At 43.6% G+C, this 27226-nt stretch overlaps 4 protein-coding genes across 10 annotated transcripts; 3 read left to right on the forward strand and 1 right to left on the reverse strand.

Annotated features, from left to right (window-relative positions):
- Positions 1-1283: 1283 nt before the first annotated feature.
- LOC125285858 (claspin) lies at positions 1284-17489 on the reverse strand. Of its 3 annotated transcripts, none has more exons than XM_048230506.1 (24): positions 17410-17489; positions 10820-10937; positions 10367-10728; positions 9715-9864; positions 9533-9574; positions 9323-9395; positions 9110-9212; positions 8478-8935; positions 7549-7734; positions 6994-7154; positions 6727-6905; positions 6561-6610; positions 5989-6173; positions 5067-5559; positions 4899-4962; positions 4695-4782; positions 4387-4523; positions 4085-4246; positions 3630-3751; positions 3179-3306; positions 2831-2969; positions 2655-2728; positions 2264-2422; positions 1284-1589 (listed from the first exon to the last, which is right to left on the reverse strand). In XM_048230506.1, exons 2-24 carry the CDS (start codon positions 10878-10880, stop codon positions 1473-1475), a joined length of 3693 nt encoding a protein of 1230 aa, XP_048086463.1. In that variant the 5' UTR covers positions 10881-10937; positions 17410-17489; the 3' UTR covers positions 1284-1472. The 3 variants fall into 3 exon arrangements, with proteins under 3 accessions (XP_048086463.1, XP_048086464.1, XP_048086461.1); XM_048230507.1 differs by lacking the exon at positions 17410-17489 and adding an exon at positions 12706-12845; XM_048230504.1 differs by lacking the exon at positions 17410-17489 and adding an exon at positions 12244-12669.
- On the forward strand, positions 13039-14492 carry LOC125285658. The gene is made up of 6 exons (XM_048230195.1): positions 13039-13132; positions 13263-13392; positions 13510-13546; positions 13685-13836; positions 14034-14395; positions 14488-14492. The coding sequence occupies exons 1-6, from the start codon at positions 13114-13116 to the stop codon at positions 14490-14492; spliced, it is 705 nt and encodes a 234-aa protein (XP_048086152.1). The 5' UTR covers positions 13039-13113.
- LOC125285860 lies at positions 14307-16568 on the forward strand. The gene is made up of 3 exons (XM_048230509.1): positions 14307-16065; positions 16199-16253; positions 16380-16568. Exons 1-3 carry the CDS (start codon positions 14590-14592, stop codon positions 16514-16516), a joined length of 1668 nt encoding a protein of 555 aa, XP_048086466.1. The 5' UTR covers positions 14307-14589; the 3' UTR covers positions 16517-16568.
- Positions 17475-27098, forward strand: c20h6orf47 (chromosome 20 C6orf47 homolog). Of its 5 annotated transcripts, XM_048230511.1 has the most exons (12): positions 17475-17613; positions 18061-18121; positions 18313-18386; positions 19801-19836; positions 20014-20074; positions 20264-20320; positions 20885-20920; positions 21097-21130; positions 21309-21366; positions 21547-21613; positions 23098-24113; positions 25240-27098. In XM_048230511.1, the coding sequence occupies exon 11, from the start codon at positions 23139-23141 to the stop codon at positions 24105-24107; it is 969 nt and encodes a 322-aa protein (XP_048086468.1). In that variant the 5' UTR covers positions 17475-17613; positions 18061-18121; positions 18313-18386; positions 19801-19836; positions 20014-20074; positions 20264-20320; positions 20885-20920; positions 21097-21130; positions 21309-21366; positions 21547-21613; positions 23098-23138; the 3' UTR covers positions 24108-24113; positions 25240-27098. The 5 variants fall into 5 exon arrangements, with proteins under 5 accessions (XP_048086468.1, XP_048086469.1, XP_048086470.1 ...); XM_048230512.1 differs by lacking the exon at positions 21097-21130; XM_048230513.1 differs by lacking the exons at positions 17475-17613; positions 18061-18121; positions 18313-18386; ... (5 more) ...; positions 21309-21366; positions 21547-21613 and adding an exon at positions 22028-22420.
- Positions 27099-27226: the final 128 nt, after the last annotated feature.

Raw genomic sequence — 27226 nt, forward strand, 5'->3', positions numbered from 1 at the left:
AGCACCCGTCGGGTGTGCCGTCGGTTCGCCTGTCAGATACACGCAGTTAGATGAGGAGTGGCAGCTTCCCCGCACTCGACACAACGCCCACCAGCACTGTCTCACACGCCGCATGGTGGATATGCTCAAGTGCACGTGTGCCTACAGCCCCAGTTGATAAGTATAGGCTACAGCTGCCATAATCTTGCCAAGCACAGCCACTGTGTAGGTCTATAACAGGTCATCCTGAATATTCAACTGAATTGTTGCAGTCATGAATAAGGGACTAATCTAGATAATATAAATAATAGCACTGTATTCCTGCGGGTGAAGGGAGTTATTTTATTGATCTTAAAACCACACTGAGACAGGCTACCCATGTTTCTCAGTGATACTGGACAAAATGCCCACCCAGTAATTGCTTGTAGGGCAGTAGTAAAATTCAATGGCTCATTACAGTCCCCTCACAAGTTGATCCGAGACTTTAAACAGCAACAAACTGCAAACTATCTAAGCAGCTAGTGGTACTTTTTCCCCCCCCACCACCACCACCCCTCTTCGGAGGACAACTTTATTTTTTATTTAAGTAACATATTTTTCAAGTGCAAATACAATTGTCCTACCTCAACCATTTATGTGACCCTGGAATCGTATCATATAGCACCATGTGAATTGAAACACAAAACACATGAAACACAATAAGGTAATGTAGACAAGTGAGACGGATACAGACAGATAGACAGGCAGACAGACAGTGGGACAGGACGATGAGAGCTGACAGGATGGGACTCAGTTCTTTGTAATTGAATAGAAAGGTCTGTGAGTGGTCATGGTAAAGGGCTTTGGTAACATGCTGTTTGGGTGTTGCTAGTGTGTGTCTATATGTAAAGTGGTGAATGTAGGGGGGGAAAGGAGGAAATAAGGTTAAATAAAATAGATAAATAAATTAAGTTTAATCAATTGATTAATTAATCAACCAATCAATTAAATCAAGCAAATAAACAGATAGATAAAAAGACAGAAGGGGCAAGGAAAGGGGGGAGAGCTTGGGGTTATGGTTTTGTCGAATTTAAAAATGATAGAAAGGGAGACCAGGTGTTTTCAAAGGCTGACATTTGCTTCTCTCTATGTGCATGATGTTTTTCTATTGTAATATATTCTGTGATTAAGTTTTTCAAGTGATTGATATGGCATGATTTCTTTGATTTCCAGTTTTGGAGGACTACTTAGCTAGTGGTACTCTTGAGTTGACAGATTAAGCCAAGAGACCCTGTGCAGAGAGCAGATTGAGACTTCAGTTACGTTAAAATATCCTTTATTTACAGCACACTAAAATACATTAAAAGTAAAACACTTACATTTAAAACCACCAAAAAAAAAAAAAAAAAAAAAACAATATTTACATGATACAACTGCAAACAGTTGAAATTGCCATTATGTGCCATAGTCTCACCAGGGTGAGGGCCAAGGTCACATAAGCGTGTGCGTGTGTGTTAGTTCTCCAGGTAGCTGAAGATGCTTCTTGGAGGTCCAGGGGCTGCTGCCTTTTTCTCTTGTCGTGGTCGCTTAGCTACGGGTGCAGGCGAATCGGAGCTCAACCTCTTCTTTACCTAAGAGAATGAAGTGCATGGTGAAAGTGAGAACAAGATGGAGAACCACATGGGAAGACTATTTGGAAGCTAAAATACCATATGGTTGTAAACAGATTTGTTTCAGAAGTCATAATCAACCTTCAAGATCTGTTGCCTTTTGCTGACCCATAGGGTGCCAAATGCCTTGCAGCTCCCATTAGAGATTAAATATATTTTTATTTGCAAGTCCTCTGATTTGGTTTCACAGGACTATGTGATGTAAGTATTTACATTTATTACTTTAGCCACTGTTTTCCAAAGTGACTTACATATGTCAACTATATAACAAGGGATTACATTGTCCCTGGAGCAACTTGAAAGTGCACTTGGAAGGTGTGCACCAAACAGATATTTTGGGTGAACCACACACACACACGCACAGTAGCACTACTGTGACAATGAGCTCAACATTCACTAGCTTTATTTCAGAGCAGGGCCTAAAGAAAAGAAAAGAGCACCCCCTGGTGGGACAAAGAAGGAAGGACACCTCTAATCCTTGCTTGGACGTGGTGACATTTAACGCTTTAGCTCCTCTCAGTGGACAAAAAGAGGTACGGCAAATGATTTCAAAACACTATCCCAAAGGTAGATCGTCATGGTACACAAGATCAACTGGAAACATGTTGCTGGTGGGAATGACCCGCATAACTTGCCTGTTTGGGGTGGTCTGAAGAGGTGGAGTTCTTCTCCGGGGAGAGCGTCTGGAACAGGAAGCCACGAGTGTTGCGTGGGCCAATGGGGTTGCCGTCAGAGATGGAGGCAAGCTTCTGCAGCATGGTTTTTGGCTGGCTCAGCAGTGACCCCCTCTTGACCTAAGGAGAGCAGAGGTCAAAAGGTCATGACACCGTGCAAATGGGGCCTGGCATAACTACCGCAACCGACACAGTTTATATTAAAGTGGAAGTTTCACCCTCAGCTCTGAGCCCCACACAATGCATTTTGAAAACTGCTAAAAAGTGGGCAAGGGGTTGAGAAGACTCAGAATTTTAGATATAATGTGTACGCATCGAAGTGATAAGGAGTTAGTGATTATGAGTAACTGACCACTGCTGCTGGAGCAGGTCTCCGGAATGGGTCAGATGCAGCTTTCTTTTCTTGGACAGGAGCAACAGGAGCCTCTGGAAACAAAGAGAGTGTGAGTGTGTGAGCCTGTGTGTGTGTGTGTGTGTGTGAAAAAGAGAAAGACAAACAGACTGATTGAGGTTTTACTTTGGGCTCACCTTTCTTTTGCAGGGTCTTTGCCATCACCTTCTTGGCCAGTTTCATGAACTGACTGTTCTCTTCCTCACCAAAGCACTCGTCATCCTCCTCCTCCACCACCACCGCTTCACCTTTACTCTTCTTTGACTGAGCCTCAGACTGCAACAACACACACAGATAATCAGCATTTAACACAAATAAACACACACACACACCACACATAAGATCACACACACAAACATACACACACACACACACACACATAAAAGATCACACACACACACACACACATACATAAAAGATCACACACACACACACAAAAGATCACACACACAGCCACATAAGATTACACAAGACTACACACACACCTGCTCCCTTAGCCATTGCTCCCTTTCCAGACGTTCTTTCCTCCTCTGCATTTCAGTCTGGTCCAGCTCTTCATCTTCCTCCTCATCCTCACCCTCACCTCCAGGGCCCGCAAAATCAAAGCCATTCTCTTTGAACACACACACACACACTCATTAGTTTGTGCTTTACACAAGTGAGCTTCACAGCAGATCACCAGCTCACATAATGTGATGCTGAGAGAATGGGATGTGACTCATTCTCAGGCTCAGCAGCTGCCAGAGAGGTCATCTCTCACAGGCTGAAAGAGTTCACAGATAAACACTGTTGATACAATCAAGCATCACAAACAATCAGATAAGTGACTAAGAGATAGGAGGAGGGCTGAGCGTGAGTGTGTGTGTCTGTGTGAGAGGCGAGAGAGAGTGTGTGAGTGAGAGTGAGCGAGAGCTGATTAAATGTGCTGGTGCCTACCCATGTTTTTCCAGCGGAAGCGTCTCATTCGCCCTGGTCCGTCTGAGTGCAAATCCCCGTCGGCAAGGTAACGTTCTTGATACAGACGTAGCTGACGCTTATCATCGTCAAGCACCTGCTTCCTGTACAAATGAGCGACACATCAAAATGAGTGGGTGTGTATGTGTGACCCTAGACAGATGGGTCAGGCCCTTGAGTCGTGGATCTGCTCGAGGTTTCTTCCTATATGCATCTCCAATTCTAGGGAGTTTTTCCTCGCCCCTGTTACCCATGGGCCTCACTATTGCATTCTACTGCCCCTGTTACCCATGGGCCTCTCTCTCTTTTCTTTTCTTCCTTTCTTTCCTTTTTCTCTGATTGCCTACATTCTGTAAAGCGCCATGATACATGTGCAATGTTTTGGCGCTCTATAAGCACAATAAATTGAAATTGAAATTGTGTGGTGGGGATCTTACATGTGGATCTTGTTGACTTGGTCCTGCAGCTCCTCATCAGATGGCAGGTCCTCCTGTAACTCATCTTCCTCATATTCACTGTCTCCGCCACCCTCTTCATCATCACTGCCCAAATCGCTGCCCGACAGCTCGGCCTCCGAGTCCACAAACTCAGTCAGCCTCCTGAGAGATGCAGACAAAAGGAGGAGAAAAAAAAAAAAAAAAAAAAAAGACAGAAAGAAAGACAAGTGAGCCCATCATGGTCAACAATGTCTGCCTAGGAGGCTATTACTTCTGGTCACAGATACGGAGATGGCCCTTACAGTTTCCTCTTTCCTTTTGGTCGGCCGAACACTGCCTGCTTCTCCTCCTCTGCCTCATCCTCGTCTTCATCATCACCTTGCTGTTCATCTTCATCCTTGTCTCCATCATCATCATCATCTTCACCCGATTCATCATCCTGAGAGCAGAAATAAAGAATGTCACCACAGTAAAGCAACAAGGCACATGTAAAGCATCACACCAAAAATGTCCAGAAACTCATAATACCATATACACACACACTGATGTATAATAAATATACACATAAATAGAAACATGTACACACACACACACGTCTCTGCGTACCCACCTGGCCACTGAGACTTTCCACATCTGACAGAAGCTTGAACTCACAATCATCTTCCTCTGGCTCCTCATCCTCACACCCAGTTTCCTCCCTACACACATACACAAACACACTCTCTGATATACTGGACTAATCAAAAGAACCTTATGACAGAAGACTGTTTAATGAGAGTAACTATGAAATGAATACTTGTACATATCGTGGTACCTGCTTGCTTTTGTAGTTTTTATGTGAGAAGCGGGGCTGGACGCACACGTCAGCGGAGTAGCACCTGTAGGAGTGAACACACATTCAAATGAATGACCTCTCTTTCTCTCTCTTACACACACACACACACACACACACACACATTCCCAGATCCAGAAAAGCACTCACTGGGGCTGGTGAACTTTCCAGAGCAGAGCTCAAGCAGCTGGTCCATGTCGGTGTCCAAGCTGGCCTGCATGTCCGGCAGGCTTGGTGGGATGGGCATGGGCAGGGGGCTGGCCGTGTGCTCCAGCGTGCCCGTCGGGGTGTGTGCCAGCGATGATCCGCCCGCGTTCTGCGTGGCGAAGCCCCCCGAGCACAGTCCCAGCAGCTCGTCCATGTTGGCGTCCATGGCGTTCTCGTCCAGGCTCTCCAGGATCAGCCGTTGCCGTGACGACGAGGATGAGGTGGGGGGCGCGCCGGGGCGGCGCACGTTGAGGAAGCCGTCGGCCGTCAGCAGCTGCGACTGCGGCTCCTCCAGCTGCGTGTGGGTGGGCGTGTCCTCGTCCAGGGAGAAGCCGCCCAGGGGGGCCTCGGAGGGGGAGGGGGGCGCGTAGAGGTCCTGGGAGTCCTCCACCGGCAGGGGCAGCAACATAGATGGATCAGAGCCCTTACCAGAGCTCTGCCACACACACACACACACACACACACACACACACACACACACACACACACACACACACACACATTAATATATGCATATATGTGTAGGCATCACAGTGTTCATCCTTTAGAGAGGTACACTTCCCTAGTTATTAGCAAAAGTGTTACTAGACTGAGCCAGGTCTAGAATACAGCAGACACTGGAGTAAATCAGGTCCTGGTCTAGGGTGGGTCAGTCAAGGAATGAAGTGGTTCTGAAGTACTGAATGGGCATCAACATGTATTCTGTGTGAGAATAATAACTTTGTTGACTGAGTAACATTACTGAAAGGGCAAGTTGTCACATACTATGGGTGATTAACATCTAATAGGACAGTAACATGAATTGGCTTGTTTGTTTGTGCATGTGTTTGGGTTGTTGCATGTGTGTTGTGCGTGTTTGTCTCACCTTGGAGGCCGAGCCCAGAAAGCTGGGTCTGAAGAGGCAGGGGGAGGGGGAGCGGAAGACGCTGGAGGCCACGCCCCGTCCTGCTGTCCGGTTGACGGGCTGGTAGGACGGGATCATGGAGCCCATGAGCTCAAAGCTGCTGTTGTGGCTGCTGTCCTTCACCAAAGACAGAGAGTCGTCCTCCTCTGCGGAGACAAACACACAAACACTGGGTCTCAATCACGCACGTACACATACTGCACACTGAATCATGACACGGTCATGTTAACTAGTGTGGTGGTGTAGCCAAGGGATCCTTCACAGAATTCTGTGGATCTTTTCACTTAAAAACAAAAATCTATGAAAATGTCACCCAGTGTAGATGGGGGGGCAGTGTTGGATCTCTGATCTCAACCACTCCGCTTTTGTATGTGTGTGTACAATACAACATTAAAAAGTTTTAAACTGTTAACAAAGTCGCTTTGGCTAAAAAGCGTCAGCCAAATATAATGTAATGTAACATAACATACAAACATGCGACTACTGAAGCTGAACGGAAAGTTCAGCCCGTTGCAGCGATTCCCCTCACTCACCCAGTTTATTATCGCTGTCCTGACCGGCTCCCATCCTCTTCACTCCGTCACTGTGGGACAAAACAAACCCAGTCAGTAGACCAAACACACACAAACTAAGGTCACGTCTCCCTCTCATCTGTTCTTACACACCCTCTTTTAGTACAGAAGTGGACACATAGGTCACCTGGTGCGTGAGCAGGAGCTTCCAGCAAATAGCATAAGAGTTACATCGTTGTCATGAGGCGGGGAGGGGCTCCTCATCACTGTCATGTTGCTATCGGCAGCCACCTCTTCCTCATCATCTTCATCAGCCTCGTCTTCATCCTGCTGGTCATCACCTCCACCGAGTAGCTCGTCCACACCCTGACACACACACACACGTGTTAAAAATAAACTCAAATACAAACACACACACGTACATGGAGTCAGTGTCAAAGCGGTCCTAGTTTACCTCTTCATCCTCAGACTCAGTCAAGTCCTCCTCTTCTTCCTCCTCCTCTCCACAGTCCTCGTTGTCGAGGCGATAAAGAGCGGCGCGCTTCTGTCTCTCCTCCTGCCGCCGCACCGCCATGGCCTTCTGGAGACGAGACTTGAGCAGGACCAGACACTCACCTAACACACAGACACATCCAGACAGTTAACCATGGTTTATTGATAGATAGATAGATACTGTATTGATCCCCAAGGGGAAATTCAAGAATTTCCAATTCCCCAAGGGGAAAAAAATCAAGAATGAATAGGTGTCTGACAAAAATACCCCTCTATAACAAACACACACACACACACACTCTCACACAAACCAACCATCCATCATAGATACACATACTGCACATTGAATCATGACACGGTCATGTTAACTAGTGTGGTGGTGTAGTCAAGGGACCCTTCACAGAATTCTGTGGATCTTTTCACTTAAAAACAAAAATCTATGAAAATGTTTGTCACCCAGTGTAGATGCGGGCAGTGTTGGATCTCTGATCTGGACATGGTCAACCACGCCGCTTACCTGGTTTGGATGCGGGCAGCTTCTCCTCCTCTGTGAGGGTGACAGTGAGGGCATCGGTGCGCAGCTCCTCCTGGCCAGAGGCGGTGCTGTCCTTCCTGATCACACTGAGCTGCACCGAGCGCTCCCCCTTGGGACGGACCACGGGCTGGACGTGACGCAGGAACCGGTCCTTCAGGGCCTCCAGAGCTGCGCACACACACACACACACACACACACACACACACAAGCGTGCTCACAGTCAGAATCATAAACACGATCACAAACACCCACAACTCAAATCTTCCTCCAGAACACAGAATCCCTACTTCACCAGTAACAACTAAACCCATTAACTAAGGGTGTAACAGCTCAACCATATCACTCTGTAAAGCACCATGAGACATGTGTAATGTTTTGCCGCTCTATAAGTGAAATTAAATAGAAAATTGAAATTGAAATATCGATGCTTCGTCCTAATAGCAAAGGTTGCGGTTGCATTGTAGGTGACAAACATCCAGACGTGTTTTTATTTTACACAAACTACTCTGGGTGGCACCTCAATCCAATGTTCATTGTACTTTTTTGCTTAAGTGAATTCATGGAAACTAGATTGTGTGATTTCATACAAACAAAGTTTGTTGTCAAAGTTGTCAAATCTTTGACTTAAAGAAACGATAGCTACCAAATTGTGATGAAACCTGTGATTTACATCCCTACTAACAACTACACAAAAGCTATGAACTCATTTAAAAAAAAAAAAAAGTAATTTATCAGTTATTTCACTACATAGTTCACTGTGAAAACAAAACTGTGAAAGTTGTGAACGCAGTTAATATCTGATAACATGAGACATTACATTACACACAGTGCACGATGACATGGCCATATGATCACATGGACACACTCCACAGCTAACACAGCACGTGCTTGGTGCTTGTTTGCACGCTCACCTGGGTTCACCTGTGGGGCCTCCAGCTCCACAAAAGCGTCATCAGAGGACCGGAGTTTGGCCACAGGTGGCGGGTCCAGTCCCAGCTCTCGGAGCCGGGTCAGTTTGTCCTTGCGGGTTTTGATGGCCGGAGCCGGAGCTTCTGCAGGAGGGGCTAAAGCAGAGGACGCTTCCTTGGGTTCTGCCCCAGGCACCTCGGGGACGGTTGGGACCGCGGGCACGTCTGGGAGGGAGGGCGCGTCCTCCATCAAAACGTACGACAGGGCAGCTGGTGTGGCCTCACTGGTGTCTGGCCGGGCGGTGGGCTCCTCCTGCTGCTGGACCGATGGGGCGTCTGTGGGCACCTGGAGGTCAGAGGCAGCTGCAGGGGCCTCTTCAGCCTGCTGGGGCTCCGTAGACTGGCTCTGCTTGGTGGAGGCGGCAGTGGCCTCCAGGATAACAGCCTGGTACTGGGCGGACCTGAGCAGGACCCGGGGAGAGCAAAGGGTCAGTGATACATCCATGTGTGTATAGCTGATGCATCCACAGGTATAGTTGAGACACTGGGTATCACATGCAGTTGTATGTGCAATTGTGTGACAAATGTTCATTTGTCTAGATATAGGGGTGTGTGTGTGTGTGTGTGTGTCTTACTTCAGAAGAGACATAGCAGGCCCTTGAGGTCTGGCTCTCTTTTTGAAGAACTCATGGATGCTCTTGGGCTCGGGTAGGTGGTAGGGCAGCCCAATACTGGACTCTAAAGGGAAGGGAGACAGGTAAATCTGTTCAGTGATCAAGTGTAATTTGCAGAGAAGGGCCTTAGATCAGCATTAGTATAATAGACAGAAAACTCCAGTGGGCACTGACCTCTAACGAGCCTCTGGGTCTCGCTGTGGAGCTGCTTGATATACTCCTTACTGGCACGTGCTGCCTTCCTCTCCTACACACACACACACAGACAAATTCAGGAATAAACAAAAATAAACATGAGGGAATAACAGCAGGCAAGGAGGCAGTTATGCAAGATGATGTCCAGAGGAAAATCCAAAATAAGCAAAGCCACTTCAGGAGCCTTACCACACGCTGGGGCTTCTCTGTATGCTCCTCTTCAAGGTGAGGCTGAGCACACACACACAAACAAACAGTTAAAAAAAAGAAACACTACAATAACCTCAACGGAATTTTTAATTATGGAATGCATGTGTTCCAGAGAGGGTCTGTGTGAGTGGGAGAAAGAATAGTAGGCAGAGGTGTCTGACCTTGTGTTTTTTAGCCTTCTGTTTGACAGCGGCTCTAATTGCCTCTACAGACTCTTCCTCCTCCTCATCTTCCCCCTGCTCTGCATCAAACAGGTCTGTGTTTCCAAGGAGACAGCCACTATCATTGATACCTTCAGGGGCCAGGATCTCCTGAGAGCACAGCACAAAGGAAGATTATAATTATTAGAAAGACAAATTCATTCAGATATATGCATCATCTCTACCTATAAACAACCACGAGCACCACATGTTCTTAATTTAATTCCTCAGTTTCATATAGTCTCCAAGGATCTTCAGTAGAATGGACTCTATTTTGGATTTGCTTCCTACTGGGCAATCAACTTCCTGTACACAGTAGGTTATGACAGAAAATCACAGATTACTAGGCTGTCAGTTTTAATATAGTAGGCTATTTCTAATTGAACAACATAGCTAAAGTTATCTAACAAGTTCAGTAACATCAGTTGCTTGATTAAGGTTAACAACATTTTAAACCCTTTTCCTGTGAGTGGCACACAACATTTGCCAATGTTTTAATGGAACATGATATGCCAGTCAGTACAAGTGAATCCAAAATGGAGTCGTGCATAGAGCCTTTACTTAAAATGTCTATGTTCCGGCAGCGTTCTATTAGAGCGGTTCTCACACTCACTTCATTCGCCTCTTTCTGCTGCTTCTTCCCAGTCTCCTTTTTCCGCTCTCTCTCCTTACGGCGCTTGGACTTCTCCCTCCTCCTTCCACCGTCTCGCTCTCCGTCCTCCTCCTTGCTGTTTTCCTTCTCGCTATCTTCGCTGTCCCTGGAGACACGGGCGATCCTTTTCTTCGTTCTGGTTGCCTTCTTCACCTTAGCCTTCTCCTCGGCCGCCTCCTCTGCCTCCCCTTCGCTGGACGCAGAGAGAACGAGCCCGCCCTCCATCCCACCTGCCTCCTCGGCGCCTTCGCCATCGCTGTCCCTCAGCGCCTTCCGAGAGCGAGGCTTCCTGGCCACTGCGATGTCCTCATCATCGTCAGAGTCTAGAAAACAACAGGGAGATCACATTAGAATAATAAATCACTAACTTTTCTGTTACACTGTAACAAACGACTACATGCGGTGGAGCACTACCTGCTTGTTTCTCTGGTGGGGGTGGCTTCTCAGTGGTCTCCCCTTCCATCGGTGAGCCCATCCCGCTGTCAGCATCGCTTTCAGCTGGCAGGGACTCCACTGGCAGCACCACTGGGGGCTAGAGATGAAGAGAAAAAGATAAATACAGTATATTCTATCAACCTGGAATGTACCATGTATCTTAACTGGTACACACACACACACAGCAAACTTTAGCTGACACACTCAGAAAGGATGTCACACCTTTTGTCTTATGTACACAAATACTAAGTATAAACTGAGAACTGAAGAACTACAAGTCAGACCAAGATAATGAACGCATATAGAACATTATAAGTATCTAGGTCTATGGTTGCATCTAAATCCATTTCAAAACCAAACTATTTATCACATATCACATATCAAATAGCCAGTACTGCCTTGCCGCCTTAACCTCCCTGTGCCATAACTGGTTTAAGAAAAATAGATGATAGATGGTGAAAATGACTTGACAGCTGGCCGAAGGGGAGGGGGCAGGGGGGGCCTAGATACAACCCTTTGTGCATTCATGAGAACACCCGGCAAACGTTTGTGAACATGAAGCTTTAGTCCTTCTCTGTCTGAATAACCAGTAAATAAAAACATCTAGACAGCTCCTCATTCATATAATATTTATTTTGTGGTTAAGCATTATGGAACGCCAAGTGTTAACATTATATTGCACCCTATCTTTCAAGGAGAGCATACAAACGAGAAGGGAAATGTAAAACTAAAAGATGAACTGTTAGGAGGGCGCTGGTTTACAGAGGGAAGTTTAAATTATTAACCGTTGAAGAGTAAAGGTTTCTATCTACAGAGTAATGTTTTACAAAACAATTGAGTGAGTCCAACAGCTTTCTCTGGACATATAGTCCAGCGAAATTAGCTGAGGTTAACAGTGTTTATAACTATAGTTAAGGCCTAAAAAATAGCCAAAAACAACCGATTATGCACTTGTAAGAACAGGAAGCCATAAGGGCTCCATAGCTTATTGTACCTCGATATGATGGCTCGTTATGTGAATGTCGTGAGTTAACGTTACTAGGTTAAGGTTAATTTAAATGTATTGTGCTGGTTACATTTATATCGATATAACATTCGTTTTACTCAGCAAAGACGAAATTTATTAACACATTAGCTTGCTAACGTTAGCGGAGAGCTCGAGCTTATATGTTTTGGTAAGATTTATTTTAGCTGCTACATGATGAAATGAAACAGTCACTTTGCACGAACAGTATCGTTATCAGCGGGTAGCTAACGTTACAGATAGGACTGCTCTCAAAGTGGTTTAACGAGGTAATGAATGCGTTAACAATTAATTTTAAAATGGCTTGATTATCGCCGATTACCTTGACAATGTATAATAACAAAACGTTAGCAAGCATTAAACTCAAAGTCAACGTTACCTGTTGAAGGGCTAGTAGGCTCATTTTGGTCCACCTATCCTTGTCGTGATATCTAGTCGCCCAGTAACTTCATCAAACCAAACTGGTGCACGAGTTTAAAATCATAAATAGTTTAGCTATTTAACATTAGCTATACTTTTAACAACACGTAAAATGAGCTATTGTTCGGTTAGCAAATACTTGTATGTTTGCCTCGTCTCTCCCGCCTGTTTCCCGATTGTGAATACTTCAAGCTTTCGCGCGTAGCTGGCACCGGACATGATGAGCTTTCTCTCAAGCTTTCCATTGGACAGTGGCTCTTGGGACCAGGAAGTTTTACTTTTTGATTTTGTGACAACTAAACATGGAAAGATTTTATGATTTTGATACTACCACGTCCAATAATGACCCCACCCCATCCAACCTTTAGGGTCTTATTTATTTTAAGCGCAGGTACAAAATATTGTCAGAAAGTACCCTTACAAAAAATAACTTCAGGTAAGGGACAGTGCGGTTTATGCCAATAAGTCAAGTGTTGATTAACGCAACATGGCCTATCTGCATTAATTGCTAAGACTCTTAGGTCCTATCAAATTTTCTAACAGGTCTCTGTAACAGATAGTCTATTTAATGTGTTTGGATTACATTACAGATCTCTCAGTAGGCTAGTAGCCTATTTGCTGGGGAGAAGTTAGTTGCTATGGGTTGCAATGATGACACACTTTACCTTTATGACACAGCCTAGCTTACCTTTATGATTCAAGCAATGACATATGCAGTGGGTTATTGTAGTGACAGTCACCTCATTGCATTTTTATTGAACAGTCTCATCAGCAGCGATAAGACTGATTTTCAAAATTGACCAGGAAGAAAACATTTCATGAAAAACTCATGATAGACACCATGGAAGGTAGCCTAAGTGCCATTTTTAGTTTTGTCACTGGTTTTGAGTCTTTATTTTGACATATTCTTTTGTCCATATAGAGCCTTTTCAGATTTTGGTTTGAAGGATAAACTATTTGCTGTATTTTCATTCACAGAACATCCTTCTCAACGTGAGACTGCATCGAGACACTCTGATGGCTCAAGCTCAGGATCTGCCATAAGCTCACCTCAGGAGAGTAGGCACCTGTCTCATTTACAGGAATACATCCTAAATCTTACTGAGGAGTGAGTTTTGCTGCTTACAAGCCAATCCAACAATGATTCACCTGCCCTGAAATAATACCGATTTTAAGTTTATAGAGGTCTTCTGTTAAAATGTCCTCCGCTTTTTTCTTTTCTTAGGGAGTGGAGGGCTTTCAGCAGCATGCTGCAATCTCCTGTGAGTACTGTTGTTCCAACAATACAGTGTGGCAGATTAGTTGAACCTTCCAAACTTTTGAAATTACCCTTAGGGAGATGTTAGTCCATTTTTTTTTTTGGCACTGTATAAATATAACATATTTTTCATTGACCACAGATGACAAGGTCACAGTTTACAGAACTGTGCATGACCGTTTTGAAAGTAGTGAGCCTTAGCTCCATCACAGTAATTCTGCCGGCGTATGTCTGTGTGGCAAAGGATGCAGCCTCAACGCCCACTACCCTCTCAGACGCCACCTCAACTGAAAGGTACTGTCAAGCAGAATCAAGAATAATAAGTAAAATTTGCTAAATGGATTATGAAACAAACACTTATGAAAACTATGTTGAATGTCGTAGGCTACTAATTAGGTGAAAGTATATCTTAAAAGTTGAACCATGAAGCAATGTTGTAAACATAACATAAACACTTGGAACCAATCTCAATATTTGTATCTTTATTAAAGGTCTCCTTCATCAGTGCTGTGCCGTAGCTCACTGGCCACATCTCCTGAGTTACTGGTGACTGATGCGGACTTCACAGATGAGAGTGCTGCGAGTGAAAGCACCTCGTCTTTTTCACCTGAAATCACAGGTGGTCCTGTGAGTGAACTGGTGCGCAGAATGAAAGGGGCCCTGGCAACGTTGCGTAAATCGGTTGCATGGTACCCAGTGATCTCTGAGGTCTCAGATATTGATACAGATGTTACAAGCTCTGTGAGTGAGTCATCTGGCCACACAGAGGCCCATGATTTGATCTGCATCACTGCTATCCTGGAAAGACTGGTAGCCAGTGGAAACATTCACAAGGTCGCCAGCAACCTTGTCAGTCAGATTCAGGGTGTTCTCCAGAACAGCAGCCCAGCTTCTATTCCTGTGGCTGCTAGTAAAAGCCTTTCAGATTCTGTCCTCACTACGAAGGTTAAGACAGTTCCAAAACGGGTTATAAGTGCCTCTAATTTAGTTTATACCTACGCTGAGGATGCAATCAAGAATTTGCTTCAGACATATTTTCTCCCCCTTATGGAATGGAATACAAATGAAGATGTTGCTTCGTCCACAATGTTCTCATCCAGGATCCAAAGCACACTCTCCGGCTCTTATGCCAGTGGTCGTCCACGTAGCTCCCAATCTGCTGATGCTGCTACTACCGAAGGTCCCTCTACTGTACCCTCTCTTCTTGGGCTGGATAAAGCTGATTGCAGCTGCCTGATGACAAGACTGATTCAAAGGTTGCCTGCTAACATTAATTATCTAGAAACAGTGGAGTCTTCCCAATCTCACATTGCAACTTGTGATCGAGGCATGTCTCCTTCACGTACATTTAATGAAGTAGCAAACCTCTTCACCCAAGTGATGACTTACCAAGTAATGGACATAGTTGATTCGGAGCTGAAGAGACATGACCAGGCCAGCTTGTCCAACAAAAGACCATCTAGCGTCAGATCTTCTGATGAACCCAGGATCTTATCACCTGACATGGATGGAACTGTTACTGAAGGAGAAATATCCTTTCTACTTGATACTAGCCCTGGCCACTCTGGTGGTTTGTTTTCCGGACTGATCCAGAGGTTCCTTGCAGAATTTAGATACTCCGAATCTGCTCTATCTGATGCAGGGGACGACGTCAGAGGCGCCGCTGCATCATCCCCCAGGAGCCAAAGCACCCGATCTGCCACTGTAAGCTTTGAGCCAGACATGGCAAAGGACTCAAAAGTTGCATCACAAAAACTTAAAAACATGTTAGGGCTGTTCACCAGTGTGATGGTTCGCCAAGTCGTGGATGTCCTTCACAAGGAATCAACAGTGGAAATGGACAGAGAGACCGATCAGACTAAGGTTGTCCCCACTGTAGAAGAGCAATGCAGTGCAGATGAGGAGCCTCATGGCTCAACCAGCAGACCATCAAGTTCTAAAGCCTCTGATCGACTCACCATTTTGCTGTCAGATGCCATAACTGATGGAGATGAAGCAGTCTGTGACAGTGGGCAGAAGAAAAGTACAAGAAGCCCCTCCACCATGGCCCATATGGTTGGTTCAGACAGCAGTGACAATGGCTGTTTGGTCACGGTTCTGATGCTAAGGCTGTTGGCCAAAATCAAGGACCAACCAACTGCTTCAGCTGATATGATGGACTCCTCCCAAGAGCTGATTGAGAAGCTTCTCTCTGAGTTCAGCAGTACCTCAGGAACTCCAACCTTCCACACTTATCCAAGCAATGTAAAGGTTCAGGCCATATTTAGAAACATGGATAAGTTCCTCCTGAAGGAATTTGGACCAGAGACTGTCCTTCAGAGAGCTGTGGAGACACAGGAGGTCTTTTTTGATAACGTTTTGCTAACGGCATTGAGGAAGGAACTGCTGCACCAGGGTGGTGAAGCAACTGATCCCCCGGCAACCCAGAATGCTCCACCATCCCCTCAGCTGGTGCCTGTAGCAGAGGATGGCCCAACAGGGAGCACTAAATTGAAGATGCCAAAAATGAGGTTCAAAATGAAGGTAAGATGCAATTAACAATGCTATATGTTATTATCATGTTTCTCACAGTTGTCCAATTCTACCACTGTTCCTTTCCCGTGATGCAGGTAACTTTGTCACCTGAATAACATTTATTTTTGTTCTAAACTATTAGATGCCAAAAAGAAGCAGCAAGAAAGTGTCTCCTACCAATGCCTTTTCTGACTCAAGTAAGTTTTATGAGACATTCATGTCAACATCAAAATGTTTCACTTCCAGTTTAATATAGTGTGGTATTATAATTAGTTGCAAATGTTCTTTAACTTCTCATTGATGATGTGGATTTGCTTCTCCAGCTGGTAAGCAATCAGAGACCCCTGCCCCTGGTATGCCGTGTGATGAGATGAATCCATCCGTGTCTGCTTCCGGACCGAAGACTCGCAAACGAGCCTTTTTTCTCAGGATTTTTACATGCTGCACTTTTGAAGCCTAGGCCATTATTATTCTTAACAAGTATATATTCCCTTTCTTTACCCAATTGTTTCCAGTCAAATATAATAATAAAGTGTTTGCCTTTCTTAAACAAATTTAAATCCATATTCTTCATTCACTGATGTTAAGGAGATGTAAAATAATGATCAGTAAAAAATAACTCAATTGAAAGCATTCCGGTGTGATTTTGACCTAAAGTGTTTTGAAACATGACGCCGAGTGTGAACCTATGTCTCATAGCCCATCTCGGCTTGTCCCCTGCACTCAGAAATCTGGCGCTAGTTAGCCGATGCTACCAACAAGGCGGCTAATGCTGGTGGCATCGGTCTAGCCATGCAAATAAATCACTGTTTTACACCATTTACGAGGCTCAACGTATCTCCACACTTCATTGGTATACTTCCCAGGGCCCTGACATTTAAAACGAGACATTGAGAACTTTGAAAAAAGCACTGGTAGTTTACTTACAAGACGATTTATACATTTATAAGGCTCTGCCTTAACAATCTTTGGTAATACTAAGTGATGCCGGACAAAACTATGTCCCTAGGTGACTTACAATAACATTAATAAACGTCAAAACTACAATTAACAGTTTAAAGTAAAGCTATAGCCTTAAAAATATTAAATTACAATCAATTACATGTCTGCACTGAAATAATCGAGTTTCATAGCACCCTTCCACAATTCTAGCACCACCACTGGGCCTGAGTTTTCATTTCTCCAGTATTGTTGGACTGACCTTTCATATTAAGTTAAAAGCGATAATGGCATAAATCGCCTTACAACATTATTTAGAAGTGATAATCATTGTGCACAGATGAATGTACCAACAGATAGACCGACAGATACATAACGGACAAATGAAAACTATGCAGGCAACTTCTTTCTTACCTTACATGAGGACCCTTCCGTCACTGGTCCCTGATGATATAAATAGCGCAAAAACTATGAGAGACATCCTTCTTCTCCCGCTCACCGTGTCCATGAGGTGGTTTCAGGGCACCTTTTTTCATTCTGCGATGGCCCTAGTCAGGACAGTGCGAGGTGACCAAGAGACGTTGATATCATGAAATATGTCATGAGTCGTTTGAAATGGTAAGCGTCCCCTTTTATAACGTTACTTGGACGTGTGTAGCTTTACCTATGCTAACCCTTCCTTAGTTTCGTGATGAGTCGAAAGGGGAATTGGCCGAGAGTGTAACGTTAATGTTCGCAAAGCCAACAGTTTTGACGCTTTATTTTTTCTTAAATGCACTTAATAGCAAGTCACACCCCACGAGATAACCACAATCGCAGTAAGTTATGTAACAGTGAGCGCACACGTGGTGGACATGCGGTGAGCTTCAAGACAAAATGTTAGCTGTTAGCAGCTAGCAGGCCAGTTACTTAGCAGTCGGCGTGTTTTATGATGACCTTACTAGACTAGAGTCTCTGATACCTCATGATGGTCTTTCACAGTGCACTGAAAAACATGCGTAATATTGTACAGCAATACATGACTGCCGTGGTTGAGTAGAAATAATGGTATAAATATCGTTGCAGCGACCTGATCTGGTGAGGCCCCCGTGACCATGGGCTCAAGCGACCCGTGTACAATCCTGTGGTAAGCTGGTCTCATTTTTTTCATTTGTTAAAACACTCGGTGTTATGATGAGTCTTTTCAGACTAGAGTCTCTGAAGAACCTTGATGCTTTTCACAGTGCACTGAACGCCAAATATGTTTGTATGCCAATTTTTTTTCTATTGACAAATGTCAGAAATTGTAGCCAACGTTGGTTTTCGTTCCCCTTGCAGACTTTAAGTCAACAGGCTTTCCAAAACATGGTGGAGTTCAGTTGAAGGGTTTGATCGGCGGTATTCTCATCATGGTAAGTTGCATGCAGATTTGTGGTGAATATTGTGCTGTTTTCCATTTAATCAATGTCTTTAGTGTCTTTTAAAAGTAGAATTATCATTAAAAGCACAAACTCCTTTACTGGAAGCTAGGGGTGGGCGATATGGACAAAAAATATCTCTATTTTTTGTGATTTTGACGATAACGATAATTAGTCTATCCTTAAAAAAATTGTAGAAGTCTGAATTACTCTACAGCTCATTATTTATGAATAGCATCAATACAATAATAACCAATAACCTATCCTGTGACTTTTTAACCAAATCGCCTAATGCATTGTCACTCTGACACATTGCCAATTTTGCGCACTTGTGTGTGGCAATGACATGGTCTAGCCAGCTACATTAAAGAAGATGACTAGGCCTAACAGTTTCCCAAAAGAGTCTGAAGCTTAAGTTCCTTTCAAAAACCTTTACTTAGGATTCACTGTAAAACTAAGCAGACCAACAGAGTACCATTTTTAAGTTATTTCCTTCGATGTTTTGTTTAAGAGAAATCAGGTAGGCTAGCATTCCAAGTTATAGAATAGAAACTAATGCGTTAGCTTATGGCTAATGTATATGAGAAATCCCATAGAGATGCTAACGGTTAGCATAATCGATACACGTAGATATTTAGAGTGAACTTAAGTCCATTTACAAAAGGGTTACATGAGAGTTCTTTGTTTACAACTGACTATTAAAATACTCAAAGGCAAATGTTTTCTCTCCATATAATACCATGTAGGAAAAAATGTGACTGTCTCATTAATGCTACATGAACAGAAGTAGCTGCACAAAATCTCAAGTAGACTACGTCTGGATCTCGCTACACAAAATAAACATTTGGCCTGCATGTGACAACGTGGACCCACTAGTGATCATCTGACACTTGCTCTGCTGCAACGGGGCTTCTCTTGCATACACCTCCTGGATTTAGTGAATGTATGGGGTTTCATTGCGTGATTGAGTGTAAAATTTAAGTTATTTAAATACTTGATGATGTAAATTTGCACATCGTTAAAACAACAATCACGATATTATCGCAGACTATATATCGCCCACCCCTACTGGAAGCATGAAGTCAAATCATGTTTTGTGTATTACAAGCCTGGTGAAAATTAGTGTGACTGTTACCAAAATGAGCCCTTTATTGATCTATAGGAAAATTCAGGTATCCAGTATCTTATGACCAATACCACTATTACAAGACTAAACAATAAAATGACAGGAGTGATTGTCTAGCCACCAGGATCACAGAACATTAATTCAGTTTGCAGATTTTTTTTAATTTTTTTTTTTTATCTAAAGCGAATTACAGAATAAAGAATAGCATTCAAGCAGAAGGCCCTGTGTATAAATGACAATGGGGTGTTTATCTTAACTGACTTAATTTTGATGTGTCTTCAGTGTCTTGAAGGAGGATGCAGGATGGACCTGTTGAAGGTGTGAATAATTTGTTTAATCATCTCCACTTCCAACATTGTGTTATGATGATTTTTTGCAGACTAGAGTCTCTGAATTCCATTGATGCTCTTTCACAGTGCACTGAACACACACTCAGTTTTATACGTTCTCTCTTGAGTTCTTGTGAATCTAATATGTATATGTTTTATGGTGTAGACTGACTTGGATGGTATCGTGGTCTGCAGTGAGGCTGAAGCTCCTGGTCTGAAGTGATGAGGTACATAGCCTTTTATAAAGGGTGGGGGGGGGTCATGGCACGCTTGTGTTCTGTCTATGATGATTGCGTTATTGGTTCAACTGAATGCAAATGAAGTTTTCTCGCAGCGCACTGAGATCCTGCTTATGCTTTTATTGAATGACATGCAGTCACCTGTTGCTAAGTCTTCCCCTTTTTTTCCCATTGAAGGTATCTTCCTGCAACAAGAAGCTATCATGGAGCTTGGTTGGAGGAATTCCCACGATGGTATGTTGCATGTAGATTTGGGAATTTTTGTTGATTAAATTAATCTCAAATGCCTCTTCTGAAAAGGTGTCTTCCACCTTCATGTATATCGATTGTGTTTTAAATGCGCATTTGGTACTTGAAGGGTTTGAAAATTGCTATGCTGCTTTACTCCTTTCAGGCATTTTTGTAGGCAACTTCTAAAGTTGCCTGCCCTCAGATTACTTTTAATAGTATAATTATCATTAAGAGGACTTACTCCTTTACTGGAAAAATGAATGCATGTGTATTAAAATTCTGGTGAAAATTGGTATGACTTTTACACCCCCCACCAAAATGAATCCCTTACTGATCAATAGGGAAATGTAGGCATCACCATCTTTTTACCCATACCACTCTTAGTCACAAGAAAAACAATGAGGGGACAGTGGAAGGATTGTCTTGCCACCAGATCAAAGAACATTTAATTTTGCAGAGACTTGTATCCAAAGCGGCTTGCAGAATAGTGAATGTTCGAGTAGAAAGTGGGCTCTGTGCATATGACAATGGGGTGTTTATCTAACTTATTGTGACGTCTGTTTACAGTGTCTTGTAGGAGGAAGCAGGATGGGCCTTTTGAAGGTGCGAATAATCTGTTTAATCAACCCCACCACAACAGTGTGTTATGATGATTTTTTTGCAGACTAGAGTCTCTGAATTACATTGATGCTCTTTCACAGTGCACTGAACACACTTAGTTTTATACATTTCCTTTTGAATTCTATTGGGAATCTAATATGTATATTTTCTGTCTACAGTCTTGTAGGAGGAAGCAGGATGGGCCTTTTGAAGGTGCGAATAATCTGTTTAATCAACCCCACCACAACAGTGTTATGATGATTTTTTTGCAGACTAGAGTCTCTGAATTACATTGATGCTCTTTCACAGTGCACTGAACACACTCAGTTTTATACGGTTTCTCTTGAATTCTATTGTGAATCTAATATGTATATTTTCTGTTCTGGTGTAGACTGACTTGCATGGTATCGTGGTCTGCAGTGAAGTTGAAGCTCCTGGTCTGAAGTGAGGTACAAGCCCTTTTATTAAGGATGGGGCAACACTTGTTTTCTGCCTATGATGATTGCGTTATTGGTTCTACTGAATGCAAATGAAGTTTTCTCGCAGCGCACTGAGATCCTGCTTATGCTCTTATTGAATGACCTACAGTCCACCTGTGTTGCTGAGTCTTCCCTTTTCCCCCCTCCAAGGTGTGTTCCTGCAACAGGAAGGTGTCCATGAAGTTCACTGGATTAACAGCTCTCTAAGACTAATAAAGTGAATTAAATTTAATAGTGTGTTTGTTTTAATTGAAATTGTGTGGGTGTAAAGAAATATTGGTATATTTACAGAAGAGTAAATGTTGAAAAGCTGCATGTTAAGTTTTTGACTACTAAGCAATTGCCTATATGACAAAAATTGAGTGGAGCCACGTTGATTTATTTATATATATATATATATTAGTAGTACTCCTCCTAAGTGAACTTATAAGCAGAGTTGAGTTCCATATGTGAAAAAGGTGGTTATAGCTAGAGCTAATTAGTGGTAAACTAGCATTAAGGTCTGCGCCAGACACCCAGCTGTTTCCGGTTTCAGCAGTGTTTTGCGTCACATTGAACGACCTACCTGGCATGGCTAGCAGCTCCAGAAGCTAATATTTGATGCATGCACAAAATATGCGAATGACCCCCTGTAACAGCGGGAGTGGCAAGCTTGTATTTCCTCCGTCAAGTGGCGATAACCTTTTTAACATCGGTATTAGTGTGGTGCAGCTGGCGAATTAATCGTACGTCAGGTTAGCTAGCTGGCTAGCTTTTGTGTTAAATATTTGATGGTTTACGTATGTTCGTAGTTGGTAAACAAACCTTGGAATACACTGGTTTCACTATCACGTGTGGGATACAATTTATGTAATGCTAATAGAGAACCTAACAGTTAAAACCAACCAGACAATATAAAAATAAACACCGCAACGTTGTAATCTACCGCTAGTGATTTATGATGCGCTGTCGGTTACATTTCCTGGAGGACAGATCTCCGTAAAAGTTTCTGTGACCGAATCGTTAGCATCTTTGCTCATTGGAGGTAAGAAAAAGTAAATCGTTTTTCTTTTTTTAACTCGAGCATAAAATAACAGAAGCTGTTAGGGGCATGCAGTGAACATTGGCCTGTAAGGTGGTTGAATTAACTAAATGTATATTGGTTCGGATAGCTTGTAGGATGGAATGTCTCCATGTTTACTTGAGGGTTACATTTGAGGTTCTAATGCTAGCTGCTAACGTTAACGTGTCGAGAACTTTTTGGTCGATTTCAAAGTTGTCTGCCTCTGGTAATGCACAGTCCCGTTTGTAAGTCACCCCTTCCCCTTCCCCTGGATTCAATGCCTTGTCAAAGAGTAGTTATGCAACGTATTGGGCACTATTGCATTTACAAATATCTTGTTAGGCGTCAAGGGGCTAATTTATCGGGCGAAATCACCGTAAGGTCGACTTGCTAACGTTAACGTTTAACGTATCGTTAGAAGCTAGCTTTAGTGGTCACACGCCCAAGTATATAATTTCGTTGCTGACATGTAATGTTAGGGTGTAACCTTTTCTTTGTTTCGGTCCGAAAGTTTAATCCTCCTCATTGTATCTGTTTTTTCCTTTAACGTGTATTGGTTCTAACGTTAGTTATTGTTTTATTGAATATATGAATTTTAAACACACAAAACCATTCCTCCTGAAATTGAAAGCAACTTTTTTTTAATATATTTTATATAGAGTCTTCTTTGTGAGAGGACCAAGCGGCCAGGAGTGCTGTCATGACGTCTGTGACCCAGCGGGTTTGGGGATGGGTGCGCCCTACCCTGGTCTACCGGCCATGGGGGGATAAAGGTAGCCCCAAGAAGTGTGTGATGGATGACAGCAGCCCGAGGACCAGCTGGGGTTGGGGGGGTGTCTTGTCATGGGTGTGGGGGGCGCCAAAAGAGAAGACTTACCACAAGGCACTGACAGAGGAGTACTGGGAGGCAGCAGAGGATACAGTACAGCACAGGGAAGTGGAGGACTTGAGAGCCGGTTTTGGCACTCATGAGTGTGACGGCAGACCCCCAGTGAAGAGTGCCTCACGGTGGTGGCACGCCATGCTGCCCACCTCTTACCTGCCCTGGTCTAGGTTGGCCGCCTCCGATGGAGTCTGGCAGCGTAAGGTGGCGGGGTGGGGAGAAAGCTCATGGGACAATGATAAGGTGGACGGGGATATCTCAGACTATGACACCCCACCCCCATCCCCTACACCGTTCCAGAAGGCTTCGTCTTTTAGTGTTTTCTCACGGTCCTGGGAAGGGGAGATCTTGCCGGAGCACTTTGACATCTGCTTTAACTTCCTTCGACATCTCTTCGATCTGTGTGTAGTTGGCCTGCTCTGGGCGGTGTCCCTCCCCGCTCGTGTGTTCTTGGACGTTTTGGGGGTGCAGGGCGCCTTGAAACTCTGGCTGCACGGCATGGCCATGTTCTTCGTCTCCGCCGTTGGCATGGCGTCACTCCTGTGGGTGGTCCAAGAATTCTTGCCGCAGTTTGCGTTGGTGTACGGGATCATCCAGGGCCTGGTCATCTCTGTCAGCGTACGCCAGAGTGTCATCACTGGAGAGGGGGAGCAAATGGAGGAGAAGAAAGGACAACAGGAGGAGGTGGAGGAGACGAGTGAGAAGAAACTGGAGGTCGAGACTGACATGCATAAACCAAGCATGGAGGAAAGCAGCAGAAGAAAGATTAAGACTAAGTTACTTTGATTAGAGGTGAGTGTTGTGTGGAAGTTGCCTCTTCATCTGTGTTCACCTTTGTTTAGTTCAGAAATAGGCTCAACACCTACGCAGAGCAGATTATCATTATTTAAACATAACTTTTCCCCCCCAGGATAATCATGATGACAACATGCCCACATTATCTGATAAAAGCATAAAATATCAAAATGTCTCCAACACAGCCTATCTCTTATAACCAGGGAATAAATGTTGACTGGAATGCTGGCTGCAACAAGTTTATAGTGTACTTTTGTGAGTTGGATATTTTACTTGTGTTGGGCATTGTGAATTCAAGCTGCAGTGAAAAGTGTTTTTCCCTGTTGAATGGGCCTTTGAAGGCATGCAGCTGAAACCAATGGCCATGACATTATGAGGTTAGTTGGAAAACAAACTGAACTAATGGTGTTACATGGATGCCTTTTCACATGGGCAGTGCTACTGTAATGTGCAACCTGAACAAATGATGTTGCATGGATGCCACTTCAGCAGGGCAGTGCTAGCCTTACGGACTACAGGCTGAACTAATGATTTCAATTCAAGAGAAGCATTGGACAGAAATAATGAAATAAATTGAATGCCCCTTCAGAACACTAATGCAGCACTTGATTTCCGTGCCCATTGAGTGTCGAGGGAGAGTGTTACTGAATCGGTCCTGAGAATAGACTAACACAGTTCTACCTCCAAACTGATCCCAAATTAGACCTCGGGAAGTAGGCAACCTCAAGGAGAGCAGTTAGGATGTAGGGCTGGTAAATTAGATCAAAGAAATCTGCTTAGCCGTTAAACATTCTTTTAATGCTTGCCAATGAAGTGGCCTATGCATGATTTCATTACACACCAGCTGTAGAAAATGTTTGACAACACTGAGGCCACCTGCTCAAACCGGCTGGCTGCTCTAGACTATTAGAAGCAGGTGGCTGACAGTTGTACAGGGTCTTTTTTGCCTACTAACGTTATCTGCCGTCCCGTCTACCCATGTGCTTATTCTCTTATTTTTTCCTTGTAGGACTGGTGGAAACTGAAATAGATGAGCCGTGTGTGTGTGTGTGTGTGTGTGTGTGTGTGTCTCATGAGTGTCAGGAGTTTTCTCTTATTCTCCTGTCCGTGCTTCTCTCTACAGGCTGACTGGATCCTGGTGCTTCTGCACGTGCTCCATCCAGGGGCCTCATTGCCTAGAGCTCTACACGACCTACACTCCACTTAACTTGGCGCACGTCACAAAGCCACTGCAGCTTTCTGCTCCGAGGAAAGGATTGAGACTCTTCTTCAATGTGACTTAAAGGAAAACCTCACACTATTACCAGCTTTTTCCATGTGTATGTCTTTTGTCTATTTTACTTGCCCTAGACGTTCGGTACAAGCTGTGAATTGGAACATCACACATTTTGTTCACATTAAAATCTATTCCATTACTTATGAGTATTCATGAAGCTTTTGGGTAGATCAGCAGTTTTAGCAGGTTCACTTTATATATCCATTTATAAGGAACTTTGGGTCATATGAAACTGGAAACTAGCAAGGAGTCCAGTTTACATCCACAATGGTGACATAATTTAAGTATTCCATATAGCACAGAAAGCATCTCTGTGAAAGGACACCTTTTAAAGAAGGGAATTTTATTTTTTTGTCTTACACTCAAATGACTTGAGCTACAGCCTCCAGATCTCTTCGCTACAGAACTCCCCTCTCATCTTCTGGCAGTCTTCCCACCAGCCCTGCTGATTGTTCATTTATGGATCCTGCTGATGCCCAGCACTCCGTTTGATATGTATAAGCCCATCTGCATATACAGGAGAAGAATAGAACCACTGCCACAGTCTCTGCACGTGTCTTGTCCCACTATTGCCTTGTGATTTCGACACATTTCATGACCCGCCTGTCGGCCAGCGTGCATATGTTTTTGTCTCTATTCCCCAATTTTTGTTCCCCTTGGGGAGACGTTGAGTTAACCATTGGACAACTTGGACGGAGGTATAATGGATTTGATGACCTTTTGATAGACTGATTTCAGTGCTCTTGTGTAGACATAGAAGGCTGGGGTGTACTGCTGTATTTTTGCTTCCATCGGTATGAATTGTTTTTATTTTGTGGGAAAGGTATTTGGGGATTTTGTCCTAAATGTGTACTGTATGTTTGTTCATGTGCCATAGGCTTATTATATTTGCATGTCCTAACAGTAATAGCTAGACACACACACAAGAGTAACTAAGATCTTTACAGCCTACTAATATTACACATCATTTTATTTACAAAAACCTGTAATATATCAACTAACTGACATTTTTTAAAAGCAGGGTCTTTATTCAGGTGGTATGTTAATTTCCATTTGGAATGGAATGGCCTTACTGACTAATGCAGTAGCCCATTGTATTGTTGCATTTTTATCAGTTTATATTTACCATGAAGACAAGTTCAGTCATTCAGTTATTGTATCACATGTATACAGTTACCACATCTACCTATAACCAGCACAATATCTTTTTTACTGTTTATTTCTTGCACATTTTTTGTTTTAATATAGCTTTTTTATGTTAATCTAACCTCTATGCATGTTTAAGGCTGTTGTAACTGTTTTGTGCGCACAGAACTAAGCTTTAAACTCTTTTCTATATGAATCTCTTTTTTAATCCTTGTATTATTGTAATACTTTAAACACTGAAGTCTCTGGAAAAGACAAAAAAAAACTGCTTGTGTCCTCATATGCTTTTACCTTGTGGATTTCTTAGGAATGCAGAATAACTGCTGAAATGAAATGCAAGAGGCATACACAGATGTGGTGACTCCGGAGATGTGTTAACATTTGTTTGTTTTGGGGGGAGGTTGAGATTGTAGAGGTGGATAGAGAGAGGAAGGTACAGAAAGAGGAGGTGAACGTAGAGGAGGGAAGCCGGTCAAGTTCCTCTCCTAGATGTTATGCTGTTCTGAGCCCAGTTGTGTTCTGGACCGAGTGTGAATAAAGATAAGCGTCACTCCAGTGTGCATGTGACTGAATTGTTTTGGTTTCTGATGGATCACAGAGATGAACAGATGTACAATTGTTTAGTGTTAATCTGATATTCACTGCAAACTCCTCAGAATTGGCTCAAAGGGCTAGACTGAGCTTGCTC

This window comes from Alosa alosa, chromosome 20 (genome assembly GCF_017589495.1).
Source record: "Alosa alosa isolate M-15738 ecotype Scorff River chromosome 20, AALO_Geno_1.1, whole genome shotgun sequence".
NCBI lineage: Eukaryota > Metazoa > Chordata > Actinopteri > Clupeiformes > Clupeidae > Alosa > Alosa alosa.

Excerpts from the sequence above, each read along its gene's own strand:
- LOC125285658 (XM_048230195.1), top strand. Across the intron at positions 13,393-13,509 it reads ATCCTAAATCTTACTGAGGA|GGAGTGGAGGGCTTTCAGCA; the intron begins GTGAGTTTTGCT and ends TTCTTTTCTTAG. Across the intron at positions 13,837-14,033 it reads GACGCCACCTCAACTGAAAG|GTCTCCTTCATCAGTGCTGT; the intron begins GTACTGTCAAGC and ends TCTTTATTAAAG.
- LOC125285860 (XM_048230509.1), top strand. The coding sequence starts at position 14,590 with ATGGAATGGAATACAAATGAAGATGTTGCTTCGTCCACAATGTTCTCA. Across the intron at positions 16,066-16,198 it reads AAATGAGGTTCAAAATGAAG|ATGCCAAAAAGAAGCAGCAA; the intron begins GTAAGATGCAAT and ends CTAAACTATTAG. Across the intron at positions 16,254-16,379 it reads CAATGCCTTTTCTGACTCAA|CTGGTAAGCAATCAGAGACC; the intron begins GTAAGTTTTATG and ends TTGCTTCTCCAG.
- c20h6orf47 (XM_048230511.1), top strand. The coding sequence starts at position 23,139 with ATGACGTCTGTGACCCAGCGGGTTTGGGGATGGGTGCGCCCTACCCTG.
- LOC125285858 (XM_048230504.1), bottom strand. The coding sequence starts at position 12,267 with ATGAGCCTACTAGCCCTTCAACAG. Across the intron at positions 10,938-12,243 it reads GCCTACTAGCCCTTCAACAG|CCCCCAGTGGTGCTGCCAGT; the intron begins GTAACGTTGACT and ends CTTCATCTCTAG. Across the intron at positions 5,560-5,988 it reads TTCTGGGCTCGGCCTCCAAG|AGCTCTGGTAAGGGCTCTGA; the intron begins GTGAGACAAACA and ends TGTGTGTGGCAG.